This window comes from Blennius ocellaris, assembly GCF_963422515.1.
Source record: "Blennius ocellaris genome assembly, chromosome: 11".
Taxonomy (NCBI): domain Eukaryota; kingdom Metazoa; phylum Chordata; class Actinopteri; order Blenniiformes; family Blenniidae; genus Blennius; species Blennius ocellaris.
In genome coordinates this window covers 13245484-13260018 of record NC_137660.1, presented here as the reverse complement: position 1 = coordinate 13260018, position 14535 = coordinate 13245484, and the positions used below count along the sequence as shown (strand labels likewise).

The 14535-nt window shown below is 41.3% G+C and overlaps 1 protein-coding gene across 1 annotated transcript in view; it reads left to right on the top strand.

The window, feature by feature from the left end:
* reln (reelin) overlaps window positions 1–14535 on the top strand; it is a 103106-nt gene that overhangs the window by 30283 nt on the left and 58288 nt on the right. Inside the window, exon 3 of the mRNA XM_080505483.1 lies at window positions 13602–13740. Coding sequence (XP_080361609.1) covers window positions 13602–13740 — 139 coding nt within the window. The remainder of the gene's footprint in view (window positions 1–13601; window positions 13741–14535) is intronic.

Sequence of the window (14535 nt, the reverse complement as noted above, 5' to 3'; positions counted from 1 at the left end):
GAGGAAAAGCAATCAAATCAGATGTGACAAAATATGCCAAATAAATGTACTATACTGAAAAGTAAATAAATGAGCTCTCACATTGACAGGAACACTTTCAGCTTTATTATGAACCAAAAACTATGTCAAACTGCAGACATCGGTTGAATGCCAAACTTGGTTGAATGCCAAACTTGAAAAATGTGTTTTCACTTTAAAATAATTCTTCTGAGCTGATCCACAGGACATAAATGGTATTTCCTGCCTAGTTACAACAACCTTTCAAAATGAACATGCACCAGAGGCAACTGATGATGAGGGAATTAGTTTTTGTGTCAATCATAAATCAAGTTATTCGAAGACATAACTGGAGCATGAAAATGACAAATGACGGAACCTCATATAGCACCCTCAAAAGTTTCAACCCGACTTTCATAAATGCAGCAGTAGAATTTTCCTACTTGGGAAACCAGAGGCTCCCGGACTTGCATGCTCGGGAAATGCAAACAACCACCTGCTATGGCCACAGTGAGATACAGGAAAAAAATATGCCACCACTCTAAAATTGTAGTAGACCTTGTATAAACCACGTGTTAATCCATGTACAGTCATGAAACTGGAGTAATGGGTGCTAACAGCACCATGTAAGATGTTTGTGGCCTGTGGCAAATAAAAGCGTTATAGCTAAGTTGCAGAAAACAAAGGGGCATAAGTTATGGAGCTTTTGTGTTTCGTTATTGTACTTATATAGATTTATATTACCCCGAGGAACCCTTCATTTTATTCCCTACATTCCTGACATTCTTAAAACTGGCTCGTTACTACTTTCATTCGTGACAGATTGAGGTTTACAGTGAAAGACCATCCCTGCCTCAGCCAAAATTGTGTATTAATAAATTGTGTATAATTTTCTTTATACTTTAGTACTCTATATTTCCGAATGTGAATACTTCTACAAAAGCATATTGAAATTTCTCCACCTTGTCCCTTTTTACCATGCACAATTATGCATTCTAATCCAGATGTCCACACAGTCATCCATCTTAAAGCTGAAGGTCAGCCGTCCACAACCTCTTGCCACCACCTTGATTGAATATCAGCCTGAATGTCAGACTAGGAGAGATGGCACCTCATCATGTCAGTATTTATAGAAATGCACTCACAGGTGTTTTTCTCCAGTACAAAGCCTTGTTTTGAAACCTCTGTTTTCTAAAGCCGCACAAACAGTCCCAGGAGAGCACAGGCGTTACTTCCTCTAACCCTCCCTCCCAATCAGTGTGACAAGAGAAAAAAAATAAAAAAAACTGAGAGGGAGATACTGTGTATGTAAAGATGGAGGATAAAGAGGACGGGTGGTGTAGAGAGCAGGGAAGGGGTGAGAGTAGGGTTTCCCATGGGGAGAAAAGCTGTCAGTCCCTGGGAGACATCAAACGCAGTGCAGCCCTGTGATCAGCCTGCTCCCCGGCTCTCTGCTGACAGCTCCCTGACTGTGCCGTTTAAACTCCTTCATACACACACATATACACTTGCTTGCCATCATAAAAGCTTCCACACTTTCTAACTTACCCATTCATACACCAACACATTCAAATTCTATTGACATACACACATTGATGCGGATTCTCGTAAATTGTATGCACATTTGTGACATATTTGCTGTGATATCTTTCCTCATAATAACCTTGAATACTGTCACAGATTCACTGTTGCAACTCTTGTCAAGGACGCTGCACACTTTCAAACTGTTGCTCCGAAACTACGGGTAAAGTAGAGGCAAGGTGGTGCTGGCAGCAGTGATGATGCTGATAATGATAATGATGACTTATCTATGCCATTACTCCTTCTCTGCTCAGGGCTGATACACCAAAGGCACATTCCTCCTGATGATGAATTCATTAGTGCAGTAGATGAAATGAGTTGTCATGGGCAGGGTTATGTATGGGAGGTGATTTGTGTTCTCTGCAGCACAGTGTCAGATCAGACTCAAGATCACCAGGATCGGCTCGCTGTAAATCTTCCTGCTCTGCTGGCACAGGACTTCCCCGTCCCTCTTGCCCAGGCTGAGTCTCTGTGCCTTCCCTCCCGTTGTTTAACATGATCTCCCCCACCAATCTACAATGCCTGGAGGCTGCCAACAGGTGGCTAAAGATTTGCATGCTCTTAGAGTCTGTAGGAATGCTCTGGTGATTGTACAGCCAAAGTCAGAGGCAGCTTCTCTCCGTGTGCAGAGCCCCTATTGAAAAGCCTTTGAAGAATTCAAACCGTAAACAATAAAACATCATTCATTATTAATTTAAAGTAGACCACCATACTTCCTGACCTCATAGGTCTTGTCTCAGGTGGTGCTGCTGCTGCTGCTGTGAATTTACTGGTTCACTGCATGTACTCCAGCTCTCTTGGAGAGCACAGTCCCTTCTTTGAACTCCCATGGCTTCACTAGGTGTGCTCACGCATGCTTCATGTGCTCATGTTCATGTGTATGCATCTTCTTGTGTCCAAGTGTGTGCTTCATGAATGCCTTTGTGTACTCGCCTTTGCTTTGTGTGACAGTGCACACAATTTTATTCACATGCTGGGTATTTTCCTTGCCTTGCTGTATTTTCTGCATCGGAATGTATGGTTTAAAAAAAAAAAAAGCATCGGGTGACTAAGAGAGCAGAAATAGGGAAAAGGAGTTGGACTCACTGTGATAGAGATTTCAAAGTGGTGTGTGTGTGTGTGAGCTATTGGGCAGTTTTATTTTTTACTTTTTTTTATCTATTTATTCTATCCTGCAGGAGAGAGCAGCAGGCGTAGGCTGTTGCTCCCATGTGTGGTCTCTCTTGAGCAGAGCAATGTTATTTTCTGCCATGCAGAGAGGGATGGTTACATGCCAAAGAGAATGAGAAAGAAATAAAGATAGCATAAAGACAGAAAGCTTTGACTCAAAGACTGTTGAGATTGACACATTTCTGTGCGCACTAGTGGGTTTGCATCATTTCAGCACAGAGGCATCTGACTTTGAAATTCATCTTTGTTGTGTTGTGATGTAAAACTCCTTATGTTCCTCTATACCTCCACATGCACCTTGAAAGTGTGTGGGTATCTGTGTGCAAACTGAGAGCCAGTGATTGTACAGAAGTCTTCCTATTCTTCTCCTCTTTATTTTTTGCTTTTACAAAGTGCATGCCAGCCAAGCTGCACTCTCCGGTCTATTCATTTTTAAAGTTGGTTGCAGATTGTATTAGAAACAGTGGAAGCGCTGGCTCTTACTCCGAGCTTAGTGGTTCTACTGGGCTCTCCCTTAAGGACCTGGCTGGATCTGGCCCTCCAGCCTCTAAAAGCCTCCGAGTCGAACAGGAATGTTCCACTTTAAAAAAAAAAAAAAAGTTTTATTTTGATTTTTCTTTTTTTTTACATCATGTATGAGTTATCTATGAACTGCTCACACAGATCCACTCTGACCCATATTTTGGCAGTGAAAATAATTTCTGACCTTCTCTTTGTTGTGCCCTCCTTACGAGAACCAGTCTGTTGCCGTGATTAGTTCCCTGCCTCCCAGCACTCCTCTGTCAGCCCAGGCTCGGCTCCAATCTCTTTCATAACACACACACACACACACACACACACACACACACACACACACACACACACACACACACACACACACACACACACACACACACACACACACACACACACACACACACACACACACACACACACGCGCGCACGCATATGCAGCATAGGCGCCATTCCATGCACTCTCAAGGCTTTCCACTGGCTCCTCACCTGTCGCCTCAGGTCTCCATCCCTCATACTCAACATGTGTGTCAGGACAGGGCCTGCGAGACCATAGCCTCACCACTTTGTTTGTTTGCGGCGAGGATGAGTGGAGAGCAGGGACGTGGGTGCAAGAAATTAGCACGAGTCAAATCAGATTAATTAATCCCCAGCTCAAACTGTTAGCTGAGGAGTCGTGTTGAATTAAAAATCAAATTAGCCGTGGCGCCTGCCGGTAAAGCTGTGGTGTGTTCCTGCCAAGCGACAGTGACACACACACCCACAGAAGGCAGCTGCTCATAGGTTCTGCTGATGGATGGATGGACAGATGAATTGATGGATGCATGGATGGAGAGTTGAAGCAGGAAATTGGAGCTCAAGGACAAGAAGGATGGGGGAGGAGAACTTTGCCACCCAGTGTGGTAAACCTCTCGAGGGGCACAAAACTGGCTGTCCTCTGCTGGATGCTCCTCCACATGCCTCACACCACCAGCACTCTGCAGGCTGTGCGATGCCACTATTATGCCTTTTAGCAACCACGTTGTGATGGTTTATGTAATACGTGTCCAGATCTTGAAGACTAAACCCAGGTCCAATCAGGTCACTGTTTCTCATCTTGACTTTTAAAACTCATCGGAGGACGCAAGAGGGGGAATTCCTTGTTTATTAACTTGGATCTCATTATAATGGATTTGGCCTTCCAGCATTGTGCTCTCCAGCCTGACAAGAAAACATAAAAAAAGATTTCTCAAAGGAAATGGAATGTTTATCAAACAGGTGGCCATATTCACTGAATCAAATTTGAGCACAGTCATGTAGTTGAAAGTGCCTCACAGGATAATTGATTCAATATTTACAAGACAAGACATGGGAGGACAAGAGAACAGTAAATACGAGATAAGAATGAATAATAAAGACATTTAAAATAGGTCAAATTGAAAGAAAGAAAAGAGATGAAAAACATTTAAGAATACAGCCAAACAATATGAAATATGGTTATAAAAAGAGGTAAAAGTGATCAAAATGGAGATAAAATAAAATTTAAACATTAAATATTGGGATAAAATGAAAATATGATAAAGAAAGGAAAATTGACATTTAAAATTAGATACAAGTAAGAATGAAACAACTGAAAGTGGTGAGGTGATGATAAAAAAAGCAACAAGAGGAAAAACAACAGGTTAAATTACCAAATCTTAATAAATTAACCTTTCACTATCTAAAAGTCAAGCTTGTTTTTAAGTTTTTAAAAATGTGTCAGGGCAGGGCAATGTAACCTGGATTTATTTTTTCACTGTAGTTCAGGATTAACTGTCCATCTACTCCTCCGCGTGTTTCACCCAATCCGGGGCTGAATCGGGCTGAAGTCGACCCACTACAGAATTAAAACATATCACAATGCAAACACAAAGGGAGTCAAAACACTCACGTTTACACTTATAGGCAATTGAAAACCACCAGTTTGCTGGTTTGCAGTTCACATACTGAAGACAACATATAAACGCCAAATAGCCCAACCCTTATGGAAATGAATAGCAAAGCCATGAAAATAAAACACTGTGTCCAAACAAGACTATAACAGTATTCTCAGTATAATATATGAGCATAGCTGTGTGTGTGTGTGTGGGTTTGCCTTCAAAGTGGATTGCAAGACCATACTTAGTAGCAGAACTTGCATCTATAATCAAGGGTGGGGCTACAAAACATACACTTGTTTGATTCTGAACTGCATTCATTTCAATTATGACACATTAGTCCAGGAGGGTGTAATGTGCTACACTAGTGTTCCTGTACTTCATTTATCATTCATGCTTCTATGGCTTGTAGCTCTTGATCACACAGACAATTGACTAAATGTGCATTTTCTCTGCAGTTTGGACAGATACAACATGTGGAGAATATCACACAAGTGTTAACAGTTATTAAATTAGTCAAATGTGTGTTTTAAATAATTGCCCATGCATGAGCATATGTTCTTGTGTAAAGTACTCGCTCTCAGTTGGTTAGAGCTGTACTGGCAGCTCCTACACTACGCTCTAGATTGTGTTTTTGTGGGTGTGCGTGTGTGGGTGTGTGTGCGGCCTCGCCATCAGGAGTTTATGGATGATGGATGATCGACGCTGTGAGATACAATGAATGCCCAAATGAAAGAGGAACTGTTCCGCAAATGTATGCATGCAGATAGCAAATTGTCAGGTGCTTGGAGTTTGAGTACACTGCCTTTTCCAGACGCATTCTGTTGGATGCATACATGGAGACATCGGTGTCATTGTAAACATCCACTTGTGCATCATCCTTGACACTCATTAGGAGACCTCCAGGTATACTTTCATGCCAGTATTTCCATCCATGTGCTCAACCTCTTCCCCTCTTTCCCAGAGTCTCTCACTCTCATCCCCCCTTTAGCCACTGGCATCTTTCACCACCCATATTAACACACAGCTTCCCTCCTGGCAACACTGTGGTGGACCCCTGCCATCCCCAGAGACGCTGCCAACCCGTCTCCATGGAAGTATGATTGGCAGGTGCTGAGATGGATGCCCTTTTTAGCCAATAGTGGATCAGACTCCGTTTGTCATGCGCCATGAGACCCTGCACTGGTCTGCCCGTCTCGCCGAGGAAGGTACTAAAAAGAAGGGGTGAAAGAAGCACAACCCAGGCGCACAAACTCACTCGTTGCGTGGGATCATTCAGGAACACAAAGCATATGAGGTCCCTGCTCTGGCTGTCAGTACTGTTGTGATGTATCATTTATGTAGGCATTGTGTGGTTTTCTCTTGAAACATGTTGACAGGAGCATTATTCTGGCTCTTGACAGATTCCCATACATTCACAGGCTTTTAATAACGCATGTTAATGCTCCAGTAAGTTTATGACAGGTGTTAAGAATTGCTGCTTGAAATATGACCATTTAATGACTTTGAAACCCAATGTACACCACCCTAAATGATTTGGAGAGCAATGTCTGCGCCAGAGGGAGAATTTAAGGCTATTATCTATGTGAGAGTACAAACACACACTCACCACAAATATGCACGCAGCAGGCCTGGAGGACAAAAGATGTGCATCGTAAACATTAATCTCTGCTTTTTAAATGAGACCCACTGTCCTCTGCTAAATCAAATATTATATAGCGAGCAGCGACAAACATAAATTCCCTCGAGTAAAATCTCATCATCTAATTCCCTTACAGCACATTAAGCTACTTGGTAGGGTTTTCATTAATGCTGCAGAACCCATGTTATTAATACCCATGCATTTTAACTGCAGTTGCTTTTGAATGAATTCCTGTGGGCATCAGAAGGCCATGTATGAATTTATGGCAGCATTAAAGACTTACATGGATTTATTAACAATTGCTCCACTGAAGTGAATGATGGACAAGTTTAATGTATTTACTGAAGGTGGAAAGAAATTGTTTAAATTGCCTCACGACACTAGTGAAGTTTTTCAATGTAATTCTGTCAGCCAGAAGTACACAGAAGAAACAAAATATTATGTTGAGTTTAAATCATTTTAAACACATTAACAGTGAAGGATACACTCAAACCAAACACAGATGGATCATTCAAGTTGATGATTTCCTGTTACTCCTCAAGCCAGACATAACTGCTTGCCAGCTGTGGAATAAGTGCAAAATACAGTAGCTGTTTGCAACTGACCAGATGTCAAATGGTTTGTGCAGATTTTGGTAAATGTGCACAGAAATTTGAATAGTGCCATTCGAGTCCTCACAGCCCTGCCACAAAGCCAAACTATCAGCTCTAATGCCAGTGCGACTCGGTCTCCTGCTGGTCCCACAGTGTTAAGTTGCTGCCAGGCTGAGCCACCGATTGCCCATCTGCTCCATCAGGGAAAATTCTCACTCCATCTATTTGACTTGTTTTGAGCTTGGCTGTGGAAAGCTCATTAGCTTTGCAAAATGAGTTATAGAGAGATTTAAAGAGGATTCAGACAGATGTGAATACAAGTGTTTTCATATTAGGAAACAAAGAAAGACTGGTCAGAATGTGCAAAAGCCTTTTCAGTGGGGACAGATATGAACACACATATGAATAAATATGCGGCAGTCGACTTCCTATTTGTTTTTAGGAGGGGTTTTTGTGTTTGTTTGTATTTTTTTAATTCACTACAATTACCAGGAAAGATTGATGTGACAGTGACACTTTTACAACCAGTATATGACCCTTAAAATCCAGACACACCCATTTCCTGTGTTTCTGTCTATCTGATTGACTGTGTGTGTGGGGGCATGTCCAGGAGTGCATGTATAAGCAGTTGTATGAGTGTGTATGTGTGTGGGGGCTCATATCTTTGAAACAGGCTTTGCCCAGTCATACCGTGGGAGTTAGCAGGTCATCTTTCCTTGCCATTAATCACTGCCGACAGCCCATAAGTGCCCAATCTGCATGTGAAAGAACTGCATGTGTTTGTATGTGTGAGCGTGCATGTATTTGCATGTGTGTATGGCTGTGTAGTTGAGAAGGTCCTCCAAGATCCCCCCGCGGCTGCTTATTGAATTAGAAGTGGCCTCTGCTGGTGCTTATCTAACATGCAGTTTGAAAGCATCACTGGTGGCATTTGCTCTGCAGTTACAGCTTCTGTCATTGTCGCCTCATTAGGTGACTTCTGCAAGCAGCTGATGGTGCGATAACAAGTCCAATGAGGATCTCAAACGACCACAGTTGATGGAGCGTAACATGTTCTGATGGTTGTTGATGATTATTTTCAAAATGATGGTGAAACATCAAATCATAGAAATAATTTCTTCCAAAAATCACCTAATAACATGGCTTTTGGTACGTGGTGTTATATGCTGCACGTAGTTAAATACACACATTTTAGATGCACCAGTTTTATTCCACAGATCAAATACATTTTTTGTGACTTCCAATTGTAACTGAAGACGTGTTAACACTTCTGTTGCAGTTTCATCATTCAAACTTGAAAAAGGAAGAAATGTTTGCTCTTTCATTTGATCTTCATCCTCTTAGTGACATTGACAAACATCAAATCAAACGATATAAACGCCTCTGTTTGAATGTTTATTCTGTGGCATAACAATGCTATGTGCTGTGCTAAATGTATGTAAATGATCATTGGATTATTGTCATTGATTTTTACCTGCTAAGAACTCACCAACACCCTCTAGTTTATTTAAAAGCAGTAAGAAATTCCTGTTGTACTCATCAGTTTATTTACACACAATACACAACAGCAGCTGAACCATATTTCTTCTTTTTTCTTCTTTTTTCTTTCTTCAGTCAGTGGTCAACAAGATACAATAAGCATAGGTTGACAATTTCGCAGACCGAAAAGGTTTAGGCTGAAGTTAAACAACTATTTCGCCTAACCCTATTGACAAATCAAATACAAGATGTAGCAAGGCCACAAGACATCAGACTCTGAACTCGAGCTTCAGAGATAAAGTGAAAACATAACACATTTCATTTACACAAGTATACACACCATATTACAATTACACATGTTTATACAGCGTATTATAGCTGTACAAGTACCTACACAGTATATGCAGTACACATATTTCATCTAGTAAAGTTAGACTTTGCAGTTGTTTTGCATGTTGAAGGGATCAATGGCAATCCATTTCCTTTCTACCTTTGGTTCATGTAATTGCATTACAATTCTGCAGGGAAAGAACTCAAGAATGGGCGAAAAGAAGTTTGTGACAGACAATAACACCACGAACGAAGAACTCAGGGGGTCAGCAGAGTAAAGAGTAAAATAGTGAACAGTTCCTGCAGTTAGTGTGACCCAAGCATGCAAGGACACAGGGAGGCCTTTGTTATATATTTTGATTTCACAGTGACGGAGGAGCCTGCTTTTCTATTCCTCTGCTCTCTCCCTGGACAGAACAGGGCACGTCAGAGCTTTCTCTCTGTCCACGTTCACTAACGCTTGTTGCTTCACCGGAACATTTGGGATTTGGATCCCAATGAATCATAGTGATTTTTCTCTCTTTCCGCGCCCAGACATGAAAGGAATAAGGAATCGTTATTTGCATTTTTATGCCTGAGTGTATTTTTCAAGTGGGAATAGAAATTCTATGAGCGGTGTCAGGTCCCAGTGCTGCTGTGTCCTGGAGTGCATCAGTCTGCCTTTTCATCTTCACCAGCCAAACTGCTCTCTGCTTTTCATTAGCCTTACCTTTAGCTGTTAACTTGCTCTACTTTTCTGTTTGATGCATTTGCTTCATTTTCTCAGGAGTCATGCACACTTAAAAAAAAATTTAAATAATGAAAAAAATAATACTAATCTGAAACACACTGCTTATTTTAACTTAATTAAAATTTAAAAGATGTCCTTATTTACAGTCAAGAAGTGTCAACACTCTTTTAGGTACAATATGCTGTAAATGTGAATACCATTTGTTTAGATTGGGGATTTTAAAGACTGAATGTTTCTGCCATTCATTCCACGCCGGCATGAAGCATTTTCTTCCCTGCACTCTCTTTCTGTTTGTCTATGCAGTTTCCAGGTCGTATTTCCACTGCCACGGGACTTAAAATTGTATTATGCACATCTGCAGGCATTCTCCGATTGCACCACAGCAGTGTGGTGAGAAGTATTCACAAAGGTTCTTATTTGCTTCTGCCACAAAATTGGACAATTAGCGACTGAGCCGTTGTCCTGACCGCCATGGCTGCGACAGTAAATCAGTGGCCCATATCAGCTAGGAAATTGTTGTGCAAGTGCTGCTCTTTTGTGTCAGAGGGGATTAAAGGAGGATGGTGTGTGGGTATGTGACTGCCACACAAGGCCAGCACAGAGGTGATTTCTGCTGCTCTATGTCATCAGTAAGGCAACTGAGGGGATCCTGCTCTGAAGGAAAAAAATGAAATTGCAGTAATTCCAGACAATAATGTGTTTCCTTGTGTTTATGTGCTGGAATTGGAGTAAATTGTGGCCATTACACAGGGAAGTTGTAGCCAAGGTGATTGGGTAACAGCAGAGCTATTAGCGGGTGATTACGTCTCGTTCTGTTATTACACACCCGCAGCTCCTTCGCGCGGTTCGGGGCTGCTTTGCTTGACACCTCATAAATCTGACACATTAGGACCACACGCTGTACAGACCCACACATAATGGCACAATATGGTGTCATGTCAAAAACACTGTAAATGACACAACTTTGATAAAATGTACCTTTATTCAGACTGAAGGATTTGATGTTTGTCTGCGTTATCAGAAGATTTACGGCTCCGGCATTGAAAAGTCCTGTAGAAGAACAATTCAATGCACAGCGCTCGCTGGAATAGCAAGCATAATCTGAAGGAAATAATAGCTAACTTTGTTGTGTGTGTGTGTGTGTGTGTGTGTGTGTGTGTGTGTGTGTGCGCGCGCGCACGCACGCACGCACGCACGCACACACACACACACACACACACACACACACACACACACACACACACACACACACACACACACACACACACACACACACACACACACACACACAGCCGAGCCAAACAGAAACATTTTATGGGGCTGTCAAAAGTGAGTGTATTTATGGATACAATCTGTGAGGTCAAATTTATTACTGTCAGAAATGGGCGGAATTATTTCTCTTTAAATAATTAGTTTTGCACCACACACACACACATTAACACACACAGAGAAACACACACGCGCTTTGCATATTGATTTGCTCATTGATTCTAGGATATTAAAGCCACAGTGTTATTAATCATCACTGATTATATTTTCAGTGTTATGGAGGAGGGGCGGAGGCGACAAGAAACAGATCACGTTTGCAGCTGCAAACAGCCACCAAAGAAGTTTTTCACACGCAGATGGGACGTCACATACATTTTTAAACTGTCCAAATGTGTTTTGATTGTGCACGGTGGACAACACATGTTTCGTCTTGCTGTTATGCAATTACAACAAGTGCTTATCTGTCAAGAAAATCACTCCCAAGTTCACGTTTGTGTGTTTGCTCTTCGCTGGCACTACAAAGTTATTTCGGTGCAGTAAATTATTAAACTGTTCTGAATGTCTGCCACAGTGATTGATGAGCCGGGGCGGTGTTCTGTCCTTGCCCCCTGTGATATAAAGGAAAGATTGTGTGACATGATGTCATTCCAACGATGCAATCATAGCCGGACACAAACACTCATTAATAAAAGCAGTGCTGTGGAGTGTCAGCTCGCGGGGAGGGAATCAAGATGGAGAGGTTTGAGAAAAATATATGCTCCAAAGTAGAAAGGATGGGAGTCAAACAATGAAGGAAAAAGCGATACTTGTGAGGTGAAAAAAAATACTAAGATGGCAAAAGATCAAATGAGATGAAAGAAATGGAAGTAGTGAGGATGGGGGAAGTTGACTGTGTATGTGCCAAATCTAACACACTGGTGAATACGCTCCCTTGTTTTCACTATCAATAGCCCCTTATATTTCACAACTCTTATTGGCACTGCCACAGTGTTTATCTTTAAATGAATTTACTAGTCAATTTGACACATTTTCAGATTTATTTTGCCATCCCTGAAGGACGATTCACTTTCAATGTTGCAGATTGTTCTTTTAATGTGCTCTGTCTCATTGAACTTTACTGCAGCATTTTAATTTCATACAAGTGGTTTAGTTTGTCCGTGGTATAGATCAGCCTGCCTCAGGCCCCATATTTGATATGATATATCTACCGTCTTACTCTATTTCTGCTCAACAGCGTTGTTCAGGATTTGTCTCATCGTTTTCGGGTAAAAGTAATTTTGTGAGGGTGCTGTAAGGTACCTCAGTGTGGATTCGTTTTTGAAGGGGAAATCATTTGCTACCAACAGAGTGAAATTTTCCTGGGGAGATGAGGACATTTCCTCCTGGTGTATATGTATTCCTGCTTCATATTATTTCGCATCAGGGACAAAAGCTCTCCTGACCTCACAATCATTGTTGCAACATAAAATACACAAAAATATGTGACGATTGTGTCACCACGAAATGAGGCCATGACTATGCTGTATGCTGATCCTGGTTCCACTCTCCCTCATGCACCCATAATTTGTTAAAATACTACAAAAACAAAGTAATTTCTATCATTAAAGCTAGTTGTCAGTAGCTGGATTAAGTCTTTTTTTCTTTTAGTCATTAGGATGCCCTGCAGTAGTTTTAAAAAAAAAACTTTTGCGTGATATTAGATGAATGAAATAAATGTATTCGGAAATATAAGTAGTCCTATCTGTCACCTCTCACGCGTTAAGAGTGAAAGTGATATTAACTTTACGATCACACATGCCTCGTATAATCTCACACTAAGTACCAATTTTTAGTTGTCCCTAGGAAATTGACTTTAAAAGATATACTGTATGTGGGTGCCTGCTACTGTCTCATGTGTCAGTACAGCCTTTTGTACCATTTTCATTTGACTTCATTACATTTGAATTACATTCACTTCTAAAAATGTTTCCCTTAATAAAAGTGAATATCAATTTTGAACTCCACTTTTTAATTTCACATCCTGATTTCTTGTTTAAAAAGTTGAAGATATAATCGTTGAATTGACTACAAAAAAGCTGTTTTAAGTGCAGATGTTTATAAATCAAATACCTTCATTGTAGTATGGGACACTTGACGATGGACCGAAAGGGCTCTGATCATAAAAAGGAAAATCAACCAACTGAACTAATTTTGTGAAGTTGTCGTAATATATAAAATACAATTAATCTGTGAAATAAGAACACTTTCAGATCTATGAAGACATGTTAATCAGTATTTTTGACACAAGCAGACAGAGCGTATTACCAACAAATCAAAAACAAAGTTCACTCTAACTTCCATTTCCTTCTCAGCTGTCCTTTCCTTTTTCTGACCATGTGCCTGTCCGGTTCTCTTTCTTGCAGGCGTGATGTCCGATCGTCAGTTTGGTGGAACCCAGTTTGTCTGCAGCGTGGTGGCTTCCCACGTCAGCCACCAGCCCTCCTCCAGCTTCAGCTTTGTCTGGATCGCACCGCCACCCGGGACTGGCTGCGTCAATTTCCTGTAAGTTGTGTGCACAGTGGAGTGTGTGGACATCAAATGGGAGAGAATAAGCTGGGGAATTTGCAGATGTATGGCCTTGTGATCCCAGCTCGGACCTTTACAGCTGCCACGCGTCCAACCCTGACACTGCAGTCGTAAACTGTAACAATAATATGTGCTCATATTGTATGGCCCTACATCGACCCAGTAAGCTGCAGAGAGGCTTATTGGCTGACATATCTCTGTCTGCACCACAGAAAGGACGTTAAAAGGCCATCCTGTCAGAGAAATCATGCATAATAGCTGGAAAGAGGTTAAACAGGGGACAGGGGAGTCAGCGTGTGTGTGTGTGTGTGTGTGTGTGTGTGTGTGTGTGTGTGTGTGTGTGTGTGTGTGTGTGTGTGTGTGTGTGTGTGTGTGTGTGTGTGTGTGTGTGTGTGTGTGTGTGCGCACGCAAGTGGCTCGTCAAATCTGCCTATACCTCGATAGATGTGAAAAAAGATACCATCTCACACTTTTCGGCAATTGATCACATGTTGTATGATATTATACAAAAACAAATCATAATTTAGGGTTATACTGGCATTTAAAGTATTGATCATCAGTGTTCTGACAGATCATTTTGGTTTTGTATACCTGCATGTATGTATAGTGTTTTTCCAAATTAAATACAGCGCTGATTTTAGGAAGATCTAATATAATGCTATTTGCCCATCATGTAATACGAGCAGGAAAGTATCGGAATTGATCAAAGTGTTTTATTCAGCAAAGGAAAACAAACCTCAACACACAGCCAGTGTTCATTAATAACTACCA